Source organism: Podospora pseudocomata, chromosome 6 (assembly GCF_035222375.1).
Source record: "Podospora pseudocomata strain CBS 415.72m chromosome 6, whole genome shotgun sequence".
Classification (NCBI taxonomy): Eukaryota; Fungi; Ascomycota; class Sordariomycetes; order Sordariales; family Podosporaceae; genus Podospora; species Podospora pseudocomata.
Window position 1 is genome coordinate 3,734,585 of NC_085890.1, and position 15,394 is coordinate 3,749,978.

The 15,394-nt window shown below is 52.2% G+C and overlaps 6 protein-coding genes across 6 annotated transcripts; 1 reads left to right on the forward strand and 5 right to left on the reverse strand.

The window, feature by feature from the left end:
• Positions 1-261: 261 nt before the first annotated feature.
• Positions 262-2,766, forward strand: QC762_0101270 (uncharacterized protein; the record flags this gene model as incomplete). Its single annotated transcript, XM_062884209.1, has 5 exons — positions 262-775; positions 829-1,233; positions 1,284-2,192; positions 2,366-2,494; positions 2,532-2,766. Exons 1-5 carry the CDS (start codon positions 636-638, stop codon positions 2,764-2,766), a joined length of 1,818 nt encoding a protein of 605 aa, XP_062741245.1. The 5' UTR covers positions 262-635.
• Positions 2,268-2,844, reverse strand: QC762_0101280 (uncharacterized protein; the record flags this gene model as incomplete). The annotated part of the gene is made up of 2 exons (XM_062884210.1): positions 2,268-2,465; positions 2,530-2,844. The coding sequence occupies 2 exons, from the start codon at positions 2,842-2,844 to the stop codon at positions 2,358-2,360; spliced, it is 423 nt and encodes a 140-aa protein (XP_062741246.1). The 3' UTR covers positions 2,268-2,357.
• Positions 2,845-3,242: 398 nt separating this feature from the next.
• On the reverse strand, positions 3,243-5,787 carry QC762_609650 (uncharacterized protein; the record flags this gene model as incomplete). Its single annotated transcript, XM_062892641.1, has 2 exons — positions 4,802-5,787; positions 3,243-4,749 (listed from the first exon to the last, which is right to left on the reverse strand). Exons 1-2 carry the CDS (start codon positions 5,311-5,313, stop codon positions 3,243-3,245), a joined length of 2,019 nt encoding a protein of 672 aa, XP_062741247.1. The 5' UTR covers positions 5,314-5,787.
• Positions 5,788-6,221: 434 nt separating this feature from the next.
• QC762_609660 (uncharacterized protein) lies at positions 6,222-7,500 on the reverse strand (the record flags this gene model as incomplete). The annotated part of the gene is made up of 2 exons (XM_062892642.1): positions 6,222-6,840; positions 6,905-7,500. The coding sequence occupies 2 exons, from the start codon at positions 7,498-7,500 to the stop codon at positions 6,570-6,572; spliced, it is 867 nt and encodes a 288-aa protein (XP_062741248.1). The 3' UTR covers positions 6,222-6,569.
• A 471-nt stretch (positions 7,501-7,971) lies between these two features.
• QC762_0101310 (uncharacterized protein) lies at positions 7,972-8,781 on the reverse strand (the record flags this gene model as incomplete). Its single annotated transcript, XM_062884211.1, has 2 exons — positions 8,160-8,781; positions 7,972-8,108 (listed from the first exon to the last, which is right to left on the reverse strand). Exons 1-2 carry the CDS (start codon positions 8,263-8,265, stop codon positions 7,972-7,974), a joined length of 243 nt encoding a protein of 80 aa, XP_062741249.1. The 5' UTR covers positions 8,266-8,781.
• A 1,389-nt stretch (positions 8,782-10,170) lies between these two features.
• QC762_0101320 (uncharacterized protein) lies at positions 10,171-14,194 on the reverse strand. Its single transcript, XM_062884212.1, has 5 exons — positions 12,529-14,194; positions 12,077-12,493; positions 11,959-12,006; positions 10,577-11,863; positions 10,171-10,521 (listed from the first exon to the last, which is right to left on the reverse strand). Exons 4-5 carry the CDS (start codon positions 10,931-10,933, stop codon positions 10,516-10,518), a joined length of 363 nt encoding a protein of 120 aa, XP_062741250.1. The 5' UTR covers positions 10,934-11,863; positions 11,959-12,006; positions 12,077-12,493; positions 12,529-14,194; the 3' UTR covers positions 10,171-10,515.
• Positions 14,195-15,394: the final 1,200 nt, after the last annotated feature.

Here is a 15,394-nt window from a genome sequence, read left to right on the forward strand (position 1 = left end):
TCCATTTCAGCAGATAGCGTATACAACATCAGACCCCCGGGTACGCAGTTTCCTCTTCTTCCACGGTATAGTTCTCAGCTCCACAGCTGAGCAACCTTCATGGTTCATTCAACCAGTGCCGGATAATTGCAAGATTGGTGGAATTTGGCCCTGTCCGGCCGTCCAGATACGCACCTCGGCAACTGGCACCCCCGGTGGCGGAGATAATTGAGCCCAGATACTTACCACACCACCGTGTCGGAACTTGCGTGCAAACATTCGCCCAGCTAGGTGATCGCTATCGAGTTTTCTCGGCAATCGAACAGCTTTTGTATCCTAAATGTAGATCGGATGCTGTCGACTCGATTGTCGGGTTTCACCCTTGAGATAAATTGGTAAACCAGTCGGAGATCCACAACCCACCTCGGAATGTTACCGTGAGATTTCTCCGCCGGGTCTTGACCTCATCCAGAAGCACTATACCGTTCTGATAGAACTGAACCAGACTATCATGAGGCGACGCACTATAGGGCGGGTAAATGCATCGATCATAACGACTGAAAATCCCCCTTTCTGTCATTGATAGTTGTCCTATTTCTACAAATCTGGCCTATCTCTCAGCTTGAGTTTAGCTTCATTCAGAACGGCTCGCAAAAATGAGAATCTGTGTGTTGGCGGCTTTATTTTCCGTGGTGCTGGCTGCCGCCTCGCCAACACTTGACAGACGACGACAGCCTCTAACAAATGCAAACTCAACCGATGTAGCAAACATCGGCTTTGCAACTCAGAATGGAGGGTGAGTGTTCTCTTCTGTCTCTAGCTTCTTGAACAGCCTTTGACGCCACTCAGGACAACCGGCGGCCTCGGTGCCAATGCGACAACCGCTACTACCCTTGCCGAGCTCAGTGCCGCCGTCTCGGAAACAAACCCACTGCCCGCCATAGTCTTCATTAAAGGAGCCATCACTGGTGCCACAAAGGTCAGAGTGGGGAGTAACAAAAGCATCATCGGCCTCCCTGGGTCATCGCTCAGGGGAATCGGCTTCATAATACGCCACCAAAAGAACGTCATCATCCGGAATCTTGTCTCGTCTCACGTCGTTGCCTCATTAGCTGAGGACGCCGTGAAGATTGACAGCAGCACCAACATATGGATTGATCACTGCGAGTTCTCCTCCGCTCTTGTTGCAGATAAAGATTATTATGATGGTCTTGTGGACGCCTCTCATGGTTCAGACTTCATCACGGTTTCCCAGTGAGCTCAACTTCCTTCATAAGATCGCAAGTAAAGCTAACCTAGAAAAGCACCTACTTCCACGACCATTGGAAGACGACTCTCGTAGGCCATTCCGACTCCAACGCCGCCCAAGACACCGGCAAACTTCACATCACCTACGCCAACAACTACTTCCGCAATATCAACTCCCGCGCCCCCCTCATCAGATTTGGCACAGCCCACATCTTCAACAATCTCTACGAAAGTGTTGGCAGCGCAATCAACACCCGCATGTCCGCCCAGGTCCTGGTTGAGTCCAATTACTTTCTGAATGTGACCACAGCAGTGACAAGCAAAGATTCGAAAGAAGTGGGATATGCAAGGTTGGAGGATAATGTCTTTGGGAGGGCAGCCAGTAACGCGCCGGTGGGGAGCTTGACCAAACAGAAGATTCCGTACGCGTATACTCTCTTGGGAAGTGGAAAGGTGCAAGGGGCTGTGCCTTTACAGGCGGGGGCGAGACTGAATGTTACCGTGCCGGTGCCTGTGCAGCCAGAGCCAACAACGACTTCTTCGTCGACAACCACATCGCAGACAAGCATGTCCACTACAACAACTTTAGTGACCACCACGTCTGCCCCAATTACAACCACGTCGGTCATAAGCACCCCGAGTATGACTACATCAATTACTAGCATCATGGTCACTACCACCTTGGTCGAGTCGCCAACCACAGTCGAGCCAACAGTAAAGCCTACAACTACTGAGCCCACAACAACCACTGAGCCAACCACTACCTCTGACCCAACCTCAGCAACTGAGCTGACTACTACCTCTGAGCCGACCCCAACAACGGAATCTCCCACTGAAGTCCCAACTACAGCAGAGCCTACAACAACAGCAGAACTGACAACAATGACCACCAACCCAGAGCCAACCGAGTCCACCGACCCGGACACCTCCCAACCAACCGAGACACCCAACCCCACCACACCATAGTCAGTTCACTAGACAGTCATATCATCCAGCAATCAAGCAAATCACTCAGGTCAAAGCAGATATATTTTGCCAAGAATAGTCACAACCATAGATAGCTCCCCCTGCCAACCCCCCAAACAGCCGTGACTACTACCCCTGCCACTCCAACCCATTTTCAAACCCACTTAAACAGTAACAGGCGTGCAGCCCCTAGGAGCAAAGCAGACAAAGCCAGGGGAGGCGCAGCAACGAGCATAAGAGGTGCCCTGGGCAAAGGTGAGGCCGTTGCAGAGCTAGGTATCCACTTTGTCAGCCTATTCCCGTCAGATATAGAAACATGTGAAAAAAACAACGTACAGTGCCTCCGTTGCCCAAAGTCCCACCAACAGACCGGCAGCAGGTGGCCGTGTCAGGAGGGGGGGAGGGCTCGCCGCTGCCGGAGGAGCAGCCGCAGTCGTAGACGCAGGTCTGGCGCGCGTCGATCTCGCTGTCGGGCTGGGGAGCCGCCGAGACGAGGGCCGTGAGGGCGAGGATGAGGGTGGTGGTGAACTTCATCTTGAAGGTTTGTTCTCGTCGAAAGTGTTGTTTGAATAGTGCTTGAGAGGCTGATGATGAAAGAACTCCAAGTGAAAACGTGATCAGGCCTTTTATACTTTTCTCGAGCGTGATCATGCCCCGCGGGAATAGACACGACAACTTCCACCGCGCCCATTGCCATCCCCTGTCACCTCGCACTCTGAGGCTCTATAGGATCTCGGACCCAAACATCTATCTTCACGATGACGACCGTATATTGCTTCCTCGCCAATAGGACTGGTTCCGCTCTTATAGATGCCTGTGCAGTTAGCATTAGCGCTCATGCTATCCCTATTCTGTCTCATAGTCTCTGGGTGGTGCAACCATAGTCAAGTCTCATGATACAACTTTGTCAGCGGGCAACATGCTCTCACCGAGAACAACAACCAAGAAATGCAACATCAGTTGTATTGGTCTCAAAACAGGACCAAAATGTCCGAAGCATCCGGTGCTAACACAAGACAATCTAGTTAGACTTCCTTCTTCAGCTCCAATCACTGCTTCCGGCAGACCCTCCCATCACCATCAAGCTCCCAGTCCTCACTACCCACAGCAGTCAAAGCGTAAAACACCCCCGTAGGATCCCACGTATCCTTCACATTCCTCAACTTCTTGTAATTCTCCAACCCATAAAACTGCTCCTGCCAATCCTCCTGCTCAAAGTTGGCCTCATTGAGATAACACCCACCCCCCGGCGTAGCGGCATCAAGAGCAGGCTGCACCACCTCGGTCAAGGCCTTCTGCATCTTCATCATCTCCGCCCTGTCAATCGAGTAGTCCCACTTCCCCACAACAAGACAGAAAGCCATCGCATTCCTCCAAGCAGGATTCACCGAAGAAACCACCCCCTCCCTCAACCCAACCTTTGCACTCGACGCAACACACCCAAAAGTGAACCCCTCCTCCTGGATAGCCATCCTCATCGTCGCAGTCAGATTCTTCCCCATCTCCTCATCCGACACCACCGCCCTGGGCAACAACCTCCCCCCCGTCACCTGCGAGACCGGATACCAGCCATACGGAATCGGCCCAAACGAAGCATTGTAATGCTCCAAAAACGTCTCCGAAACCTTGGCCGAATACTCGTACTTCACCCCCCTCGCCGTCAAGTCATCCGTAAAAGGCTTCATCGCCGTGTCCACACACTCCGTCGTGTCACAGTCAGGAACAGTAACGCTATACGTCGTCAACGCGGGGACCTTCCTGTCAGGCCAGGCGTAAATCAGATAGACCAGACTGTTCCCCGCGTCAACAAACGGAATGGTCAAGTTCTGCAGTGAGCCGACAGCATCCCAAAAGGCGTTGACATCTTCTTTCTTGTCTGACGCGGCGGCAAAGGTAAAGTTGTTCGCACCGCCGACTTTTCTGTCCTTGAATAGGCGGGTGGTCATGCTGACGACAACACCGAACGTCCCGCCACCGCCACCAGAAAGAGCAAAATACAGGTCTTGGTTTTTCTTCGGAGTGGCGGTGACAAGGGTGCCATTTGCTGTCACAACCTCCCACTCGAGGACGTTGTCAGCCGAAAGGCCATACTTGCTTGTGAGAATAGAGTGCCCTCCTCCCTGGGTATACCCTCCGGCCAAACCAACGGTGGGGCACGAGCCAGAGAGCGTGAGGTAGCCGGATTCCTTGAGGGAATCCAAAACATCAAAGCCTTGCACGCCAGCCCCGATCTTGACGGCGGGGCCGTTGTAGTCATCACTGCTGTAGTCCTCGATAATAGAGATGTTCTTGAGGTTGTGGGTCCAAAAGGAGAGGGCACCCTTGCCGGTGGACTTGCCGAGGTAATCGTGGCCTGTGTTCTTGATCACGACGCGGAGGTTGTGCTGGGTTGCAAAGGCGAGGCCGGCCTTGACGTCGTCGGCAGCGGTGTCGGTGGTGAGGTTGACAGCGTAGCTGACGTAGTTGCCGAGCTCACACTCTTGATCTACGGAGGTGAAAGGGTCACAAGTGGCGTTTTGGAAGATGGGCGCGTTGAACTCGACTGGTTCGACGAAGCTGTGTGTTGTGTTTAGTGGCTAACCCAACACAAATAGGGGGGTCAGCTTACTGAGTCTCGGGCCTATCCCAGCCTTCCCTCGCCTCGCCGCATCTCGTCTCATTGTAGATGTTGAAAGGCCCGTTGTGGCACACAGCAGCCAAGGGAACCGAGGCAATCAAGCGGCCACCAAGCGTCTCGTTCAGCGCTGACCAGTCACCGTCTCCTGGCCATGTGCTATCACCAGGGATTAACTTGCAGTTGCTGGTGCCATTAAGACTATGCCCGGTGCCGTTCCAATTATGCCCGGGAGCGAGTGGGGTGAGTAACGACAACGCAGTCGTGGTGTAAAGTTGGTGGTTGACCATCTCGAAAGGACGTTGCTCTACAAGAGGAGGCTCGTCAAGACCTGGCTCGATTGTGCTGACGTTCGCTAATATCCCACCAGCGAGGAGAAGGATAGCGAGGAGTAGATTTGAAGTGAAACGGGAGGAACTCGCCCTGATATAACCATTACATCCCTTGTGAGCCGTCCTCCATGAAGTCATCAGCAGACTCGACATGAAAAAGCCAGGAGCGCTCATTGCTCGTCTCTACGGCCGCAATATCTCGTCATTCGATTTTTTTCACTTCCAGGTGTGCGTGAACAATCGGGGATTGCTCCCTTCCCCGCCAAATTATTCCGACATCTGCACAGCAACTCCACTCCATCGTTGGCGGAGTTTACGGGCATATTCCGACCCGGGGTTTCGTTGGTGTTGCTGTGCATCGAGGGGGTGACAAGGGACAAAGATTGATGGGTTACACACCTACACCAGAGCGGGAAGAGCACTTGCTGTGCTGAGCCACGATGCAGGTCCAATGGTCAGCTCGGGCGGGTCGATGCTGCGCGGGAATGCCTGCCATTGGGTATCGGAGCAGATTTACGCCCGCAGCGTTGCACACGGCTTCTTACGTGCAGGAGATTGGAGCTTTTTCATCCCAACGAGGGAGTCCTTCGGGTTGGGGTTGGGAAGCCTCGACCTCGGGAGAGGTTCGCTCTGGACGTGATGAGTCAGGTAGTTCGGTCCTCGTGCCCAGCTTTGGTTGTTTGTTACAGCAATTGCGAGAGATCGGTGGTGGCTCAGTCATGCCATTTTTTTGTGAACAGTCCGAGTAGTTCGAGGTGGCTGGTAAGTATGTTTGCGATGAAGGGGTGCATGCCGCTCGATGTCGAGGTATGTCAGCAACAATGCGACATCAGGCGGGATCTTTGCACATCAATTACCAGGAGCAGCAACCCAGTATGCCTTGGTCGGACCATCTATCTAGAGCTGCTCGCAACGGTGCTATGTCAACGCCGCCTGGTGTTGTTGTCCAAAGTATCGCATCGAAGGGACTGGAATCTCCTGTTGTGTGAAGACCGACGGGGAAAAAGAGCGGAATATTGACTTAGCCATCTCATGCTCGGACTGAGATTTATTCCAGGTTAGTAGATTCTCACAGAGTCAGACAATTCGGTAACAATAGGTCGTTATTCATTACACTACATCAACGTAGCACATAGGTAGAAAATATAGCGTCTCAAAATTTCCTTTTTTCTCCCCAGCCTCCAAGGCGAAGGTGCCGTACAGCAATGAACATCGTGTCTGGAGAACAAACTGCGCCCTCCGCCTCGATGAGGGTGCAGCCTGTTCGAGACTCACGATGCTCCCTTCAAAGCCTCGAAATAGTCCCAGAAAACTGCAGTTCTCTCCTTGTCCCTTCTTGTCAAACATCTTCTGCGAAAATAGAACCGAAACAAAAAAATATCAAAGGAGACAGTCGTGTACGTGTCAACGAAAACTGGGAATGTTGGCGGCTACTTCTTCCCCCCGCGAATTGCTTTGGTGTTTCCATCATGGTCCTTGTGCTTTCTTCGGATATGGCGCAAAGCATGATCTAGCCTCGAGACAGGAAATGTTTGAAAGCACCCTGATACTGGGCAAAGGAATAGAGCGATTGAGACCCCAAACTCGTGAGCTCTGTCTTTGTGGCGGGACGCAATGTGCCTTTTTACATCTGATCGGTATTGATGGCCCTTTTGGCAAATTGGACACTTTTCAGGCTTCTCGAGCTGTCGGATCTGGCGCCTGTTACAATCTAGTTAGTCTTTGCACGGTTCAAGAAGATCATTAAAGGGGAATTTCTGCTCACGCCGGGATGAAGGAAGGGTCACGTCGTCGACGGGAGTTGCGAGGCCTAGTAGACGTTTGTGGGGGGCTAGGGAACGCCGTGGTGGGATTCACCATTGGATTTTCTGCAACTTGAACTGTGCGGTCTCCTTGACCATTTGCTAACTCAAAGGGCTCACAGTGCTGTAGCGGAGCCAAGGGTCTCGGAGTAAATGGCAAGAAGGACGGCGGCGTTGACATGGTCATCGACATCTGGCTCGGTGACAAAGACGAGACATCTGATGTAATGGACGGACAGGCGATCGAGTCTGTGTAGGCAGAAGCCGTCCATACGGAATGTGGACTTTCCATGCCGATCTGCGCCAGACACATGCTGAAGTCGAAATCTGGGAAAGAACCCAGATTAGGCGACAAAAAATTGAAATCGATAAGAGGAGGGTCGCCGCCATCCCACTGGTTGCTTTGTTCGGGTTGTTGGTGAATGGCTCCTTCTGACTGTGGCAGCAAGGGGACGCCAGTGTCGAGGGATGCACCAAAAGTAGGAAAGTCCAGGGGAACAAGATATGGATCTTCCCAAAGCCATGGTAGGGGGTCTGTATTGTCGTGTAGGGTCTCCATATTGATATTGGACCAAGGGTGGGCATGTACAGCACGATCTGCCCTTGCAGGCCAGAAGGCCGGTGGTTGTGACTTGGTATATGCGGTTAAAGCTTTCTTTTAAAGAGTTGTATTCGTTTGTTTTCGCGTTCCGAAGTTTGCGGATTGCGACCGGTACCTTTTAGCGACTTGCTCCAGGTCCGTACAATCTGGGACATCGCAATGCAGGGTGGAAGAAAATCAGAGGCGGTTGAATTTCTTCGACTCTTCCCACAACATCAGTCCCTGATATCGTCAAAGTCCAAAGGAGCCGAGCACGTACCTGCATTGTGAAGGAGAACAGTGTATCATCCAACACCGTCTTCCCTCTGGCCCTGTCGAGAAAGAAGAATACAGTAGCTCCAGAACCTCCTCGCAGACCATGTCGGCTCTTGGATCCCCACCTCAGCATACAACGTGCCGCCTGGAGATAACAAGGCTTCTGGTTGCTTGTCAAAGGATACCGAGTACCTTGACGAACAGCCTCCAAGTATTTCCGATGAGCTTGGTTGCTGAGGTGGGGATGCGAGAACGCAATCGGGAGTGCGATGTTCTGGCGGAAGGATACTGCCTGGTGATCAAGACAAAGGCTGCCAGAAAGTTAGTAAGTACTGCAGCTTCAGCATTCGGCATTCACTCACCGTTCGACGGTCGATGCAGAGGGAAGGCAAAAACTGGAAGAAGTGAAGAAGAGAGTGGCCCGCGCTGAATCCCCCAGGCCAGTGATGGTGGGCCCACAGCACTCATGTGTGTCCGTCAATGAAGACAGACACAACATGAAACTTGAAATGGTACTGCTGCCCAAGGCCATCACTGGCCTTCACAGAGAATTGAATGTACAGGGTTTGATGGATGGAAAAGAAAGAAGCAGAGCACAACAGTTGAGCAGATGGCGGATTTAAAGCCAGCTTCAACCCCTCACCAGTCCAGCTCCAAAACACAGTTTTACTTGCACCAAGCAATTGCCTCAACTGCAAAGTACAGTCTCTGTTATCTCAACTGTAATTTTGATTGGGTGTATATGGGGGTATACAAGCTGCACGTTTGCTTCCATTGGAATGATTTTGACCACTGTCTTCGGTCGATGATGCCGATGCAATTGGCTGCCCTACTTTTTCTACCGCCCTCGGCAATAGCATGGACTGAATATCCGGGCGACAACACACAAGGCACTTCACATGGCTCACAGCAAACTGTAGGCCCCCCGCAGTCATCCAACGAGGTCAGGCGGTGCAAGCATCGTCAGTGTAACCCTCACTTGGTATGTCAACTGCGGCCCGTTCGGGACATGTCGCTGGCGGCTGCGGGGCCGTGTTCACCATCGTTCTGCTCCCGAACGACCCCGCACCGGTGATGGAAACAAACCAACAATCTGGGAGCCTGAACCGGCCCGTCCGGTTGGTCCTGATCCGTTAGGCCCAGTCCGCGTCCTTTGGAAGAAGGCCTGCTCTGCTCTGCCTGCACGTGGTTTTTTTTTAGCCTTTAGGTTTCGGTTTGTGCCTTGTCGGTTGCGAAACAATCCGCCGGCACACGGGGCCCCACCCGTAGGGCTGATCAGCCCCCAACACACTGTCATCGTCAACATGTTCATTTTGTTCTAGAACTCACAAGGGAAAGCTTTGGTAAGCGTGGTAAAGATTACAGAAATAAGGAATAACCTACCTGCATGTCGTTACACGCAGCTGTGGGAGGTTATCAGATCATGTCGTGCAACGTGGACCAATAATTCCCGTCTCCGTCCTCACCAGCAAAAGTATTCCTTCCTCGTCACTACATACCCACGACGTTCGGACAACAGCGATTAGCGCGCTTACCCCAACCAATCCAACCCTTCTATTCGTAACCCTTCACCTAGGTAACTACCATTCCAAGCAGTCCTTGCAACTCCTACCGCAACCTCCAGTTCCCCATAGAACTTCCCCCCCTTCACTAGCGCGCGCAGTAAGGCAGATTTCCGCTAGAGTCACGCTTCTTGGCTCTGTATACAACAATCCTTCTGCTCCCAAATTCCCCCCATTCCGGTTATTTTCCACCCAATCACCTCCCCCATGACCGTTGGATCTGTTGGTGGCCAGGCACGGCCAGGCTGCGGCACAGGGAAACCTTAACCCTTTCAGCGGAGTGGGTTGAGGTGGGGGGGCAACTGGTGGCTTGGCGTGAAACAACATATACGCCCTACATGGTTGGAAAACTAGAGAAGCCACACGGCATGGCTTGCAAAATGTTTCCCTTTTTGAACTGAGAAAGGGTTGTCCCGACTGCCGAGTAGGCACCCGCGGCATTGTCAGTGGTGCCGCTGTCTCGGGTCTCAGCTCGAAGTGGGGGGTTTGTGGTGGGAAGGGAGGAGCTAAACCTCGACGTCAAGGTCGAGCTTAAGCAACAGTAAGGTAGCTGATCTCAAACTAACGGGTCTCATAACCCAATCAGTTGACATATTGTTTAATCCTCTCTACAACGGTGTCATGGCAGGATTTTGTCGTCAAAGTCTGCCATATTCCACAGTGACGCGGCAGTAGGATTTTAGCTGTAAACCACCCCATCCTACAATACCACCTTGGCACTGGAAGGATTTACATGGGATTTATCACCCTACAGGAACCGAGCCCGGCATCTAGATCACATCACAGACGTTGCCCAGCAATACCCAGTAACTGAAGTTGAAATCGCGCGATTCAATTGGCAAAAGTGGTGTAAAAAGAAGCGAAGCTGTAAAAGTAGGTATAGGAAAATCCCCCGTCGTGCACCCATCCTCCCGTCGTACCCAGCAGATCCTCCTAACTGTTCTCCATGCAAATGCCCTTGGGGGCTGCCCGATTGAATCCAGCCAACCGGGCGTATCTAGTAGATGCCAATGTCTCTCCCCGACTGCTCGAGAACCGCCCGTCTATGATCTAATGTGTCATGCAAGTCGCTATGCTGATGCTGTAAATGAAATGGTTTGAAACGAGTGTGTATGGGAGTTGACCTCCTCAGTGTTGAATAACCCGGATAATACGTTTATTTCTAGCATGATGTTAGCAAAAACCCGACTGGCAAATGTTGCCATAGCAGTACTCACCCCGCCAGACGATGAACCACCGGAAGAGTTTGAAGAAGACCCCCCTGACGAACTGCCAGAGCTGGAACCGCCTCCATATGGGGTGAAGACGACATCAGGCCTGACGATGCTGAGGGCCGATCCGTGCTTGAGGATGTCATCCCACTTGGTGCTTGAGCTGTCGGATCCAGACATTTTGCTGAGTTGAAAGATGTTTTGACTGGGAAGAGGCGAGGTTGGCGAGGTGTGTAGTCGATGACTAGTAAGCTGAGTGAAGGCGGGCGTTGGCTTGAGGTGAGAGAGCTTGTTGATGTTCTTGTGATCGCTGGTGCTTGCTGTTGATGATGTTAGCTGTTGAGATGACGGTGGAGGGTCCATGGCTTTATATCGAACTTGGTCTGTGAGAAGACCACGCAGAGGCGATGTTGAATACAGGTGCCTAATCCTAGATTGATTCGAAAAGTTGATTCACAGTTGACTTTTTCCAGGTGACTCTGAAAGAAAAAAAACCCTTTCTCCTTTGGTAATCGAGACTTGAGTCCAGGCATTCCGCGATTGGTGAGTATCCTTGATTACCTAACCCATCTCGAGCCTAAGGACTCGAGTCCGAGGTGTCCAATCCTGAGGCTCTCCAAACATTTGCTCTTCTTCTGTCGGTATAAGTCAAAAGGGGGCAATGTATGCACAAGTCCGAGGTGGCCCGCACACCGTCGTGCTGTGCTATGCTATTTGCAGCCATGGTCGAAGGCACGGAGATAGCCCGCCTAGTGGCTCAAGTGGTGCTGCTTGCGCCCAGCCCCTCTGAAACCGTCCCAAATACCCCCACATCCCCCAAATGCTGGTCGTGCTGCTGGCAGTAGAGAGACCCTTACGGCAGTGCGCGCCTGTGCGATGAAAGAACAAATTATCCGAATTGTTGTTTTTTTGGTGTGATATCGCATGTCGTTCGAAGCCTTGCCGGCGTCTATTGTCAAAAAAAATGTTGTTGGTTCCTTGCCGCTAACCCCGCCAGGCGAGCCCATCCTCCGACTCTCCACACGCCACGCGGCGCCGGGGAGCAGTACCGAGCCAGATCACCCATTGATCAACCACACCCCAAATCTTCTTGGCCATCATTGAATGTGGCTCGCGTGTAAGGCGTATTCCAAATCACTGGGTAGGTAGTCATAGAGCTCTAGGGCTGGTGGTCATAAGCCAATCCACTATCAGATGGCACCGCCTGCCTTTCTCTCCACTGTCCTGGTCGATACGGCATCTGGCTGCCTTCCATCCTGTGTGGCTTGCAACTGTATTTTGTTTCATGGGCACCTACGAGACATACGCTTCTCAAAAATAGTTCCCTCGCAATTGTTTGGGCAATGGGGCACCGGCACTTCACCGACCTGATGCTCAGGAAGACTGACCTTCTAGCTAGGCAAGCTGTCATACATGTCGCATGCGGCGTGTAGGGTCTGTACAGGATGGTTAGGAAAATATGATTCAGGTGTTCTCCACCACGCGGGAGAGGTCCTACATACTGACCTCTCGACGGGCCGCAGCTGGGCTCATCCCGCGGCGCCACCTTGTCACCCAGGAAATGCTATGGCCAAGCACCAGGTGATAATTCGATCAGGTTCGGTATGTTGCAATGGAACAATCTTGATCTTTCGTATCCCCTGTTTTTGGTGGTGAAGAAGATAGTGACGGCCACAGATGCCGGCCACCAGCCACATAGATGAGTCAGGTTGCAATATTCCTTCCAGGTTGTACTTCTCCCACAAAGCTAGCTCCTTCCTTCTGGCCTTCTAACTCGCTCTGGATGCCACCTAGTGAGTCGTCTTTTGGTGATGCCTAAAGGCCGCAGCGACTTCAGGGATAGCGCGTGTCTGGGCAAACCTCGAATTGTTCGGTAGGGTAAACCCGAAGAGTCCGACTACTGAACAAAGTAGGACTCGCAGCATTCAGTAGACTCCACTATCCTTGATGACCGTGGCATGGGGCATCAGAACCCGAGATATCCTTGAGCAGCCGACAACTTGACTCGAGCCCAACCACCAGGTCCAGACCATAATAAACCATAATATGCCTTGCTCCTTCTTGTGGTTCCAGGCCGATTTGATGCAAGAAGTGAAGACTGTGTCACCATCCCGCGCCCTTTCTCCCTCGGCGATCCGGAATGCTGGGCGAAGGATGTCGCAGGAATGTACACCGACCATGCCAGTACATATCAGTAAACTATTGGAGGCTCGGTGCGGAAAGGCATAAGCCAGTCAACTTTGATCCGGCGTGGCCATCTCGTTTTAAGGGGGTTTCGGTGAGAGGTGTTTGCATTCTTCGCCGACTGCCAAATGCGGAACGTCGGTCTCAGTAATGATGAGACTCCTTCCCAGCTACCCGAGATACCATCAACGGAAATATTTGCCCATGGGTACTGTCAAGTGAAAATTGGAAGCTGGAATCAACCCCATCCACAACTTCGGCTCCGAGCCCTACTCCACCTCTCGGCACGGCGCGGAATCCTGACGTACGGCGTCTGCAACGAGGGTGGCGCTCAGGATCACAACTCAATTACGACGACATCATTCGTCAACTTATTTTGTCTCCCCCCGACCACTGACGCATTGACAAACGTTGTCGCCTTGCTCGCGTCGCTCTTCCCAAACCCAATCACCCTCTTGGCCTTGTTCCAGCCCACCAATACCGCCATCCAGGCCAGTGTTCCCCATCCGCCCCAACCGATCCTGATATCGTCATATGCCTCTCGCACCCTGTCGAGGACGACATCTACCCTCCCGTGCGCGGCGTGGATGTGCCCGAATACGTGAAGCCGAGGTCGGAGTCGGGTGATTTCTTGCAGCAAATAAGGACAGCCGGCTCGGTAAAAGTCCCTGCGGTCGAGGTAGAATTTTGGGGGCCCATGGGTGACTACGATCAGGTTGTATTGCGGTGGCAAGGTTGCAAGCTTGGAGTTTTCCCAGAACTCAGGCGAGGGGTGATATTGAAACGCTGACGGGGTGTAGACTGGTGTGTAAGGGCTCCCGTATACCGTGACTCTTCTTTCGATCCCCTTTGTTACACCTTCGGGTTCGTGTGGTCCGGCCCTGGTGGGTAGAGTGATTGTCATCGTCGAGTCTTCAAGGTATGTCACACTTCCCCAATTCAAGTCGGCCTTTGTTCTCGTCGTCTCCCCATAGCGGCGGTCTGGATATCGCTCAAGAAATATTTCATCAAGCAAAACATCGTGGTTCCTGCGATCAGTATCTTGTGGGGATGAGACTGGGATGAAAGCCAGTCAAGACCTGCCTGGACCTCGTCAAAGGAGCCACTCTCAGTCAGGTCGCCTGCATGGATGAGGATATCTCCAGGTGGGAGGACAGGTTGGTGGTTGTGCGTATCAGACACACAGACTATCCGTATAGGGCTTTCATTCGGTTGCTCATTGGAGGTGGATAAAGCTGGCAAATTCGAGATATGGAGGTTCAAGAGCTTCGTCGTCAGGTCCAGCTTCGGCCGACAGCGTGTCTTGATGTTCATGGCTGGCTGCTGCATCGAGGCAAAATCCGCTTGAGCGGTTCTGGCAAAATAGGTGGTTGACCAAGGTTGTGTGCTTGGGTCTATATCCAAGCAACTCGAATTTGAAAGTTGATGCGAAATTTGCGTGATTGAGTTGTTTAAGGTTTGTTGGCTCAACTGTTCACCTCATACCATTCGATTGTTGGCTGACCAATCAGCGCAGCGTTTCTCTGTTCGGGCATTCAGCACAGTGCGGCATCTTGACCGACCTTCATTGCAAATGTGGCGGGATGGTGTCGATAACTGAGCCTAATTGTGATAAATCTAAAGTAGGACACTTCCAAAATAAGTAGTGGCCTATGTTTTTGAATACTGTTGGTATGGGTATTCAGTTACTTGCCTGATGTTCTGGTGAAGGTGGTAATGGGCAGCCCATACAGTGTCTGATCATCCAGGAAGCACTCAGCTCAACGTTCTAAGCGCGCGTTGTCAAGCACGACCCATGACATTGATACTGTTGGTGACAGCTTGTTTGAGAACATATCGGTTGGTTCATGCGTGTTATTCAAGTGGTTCAGAATGGGTCTGATTCGGGGCATATCTTCTGTCGTTAGCCGCCGACCGCTTTGAAGAGGAGGAATATGTTGCTCAAGACTCCGACTTTCCAACCTTTCCACCTCCGCCTCCCCGACAGATCCTGCAATCTCCTTCCACCTACCGCGACCAGATCCGCCAGCGCAAGTTTGCCTGCCCCCGCGGTGTCTTTGAGGACTCGCCCCTCTACACGCTATACCGACTCTATGAATTCTTCCTCTTAGACGACCAAATAGCCTACCGCAATGAGCTCGAAGCATTTTGGCGAAAGTCGGACCCTTCCTGGACTGTCTCCAAGATCCCAGACCCCAAAGTCGCCGATCCAGGATTTGACTTACCGGTTTTAACAGATCTTGAACGCCACGAACATTACGCCTTTTTGGCAGGGTGTACCTACATGCTGGTCAAGTCGTTTAACGCGCGTGTCAAGTTGGGGCTTAGCCGGCAGATGAGGTCACTCATGACCCCTGACGAGGCGGAAGCAGCTCGAAGCGTGCCAATGGAAGAGAGAAGTTGGGAGAGTGTGCCAGAGTGGGCTGAGAATGTCCCGGCGTTGCCCGAGGTGTTGGTTGTTCCCACGCATGATGGAGAAGTGCTCACTGGGCCGGAGGATATGAGAGCTGATGAGGACTTTTTGAAGAAGGGGATTGTGTTGTGGACGCCGCATATTTATTTTACTTGACCATATGTGTATTCTCTGAGGTTGAACGTCAATAGTTGTATGTTATTCCAGGTGCTCAAGGGTGGCTATCC

Bases quoted from the DNA above. Each gene is read 5' to 3' on its own strand.
- QC762_0101320 (XM_062884212.1), bottom strand. From the start codon at position 10,933: ATGGACCCTCCACCGTCATCTCAACAGCTAACATCATCAACAGCAAGC.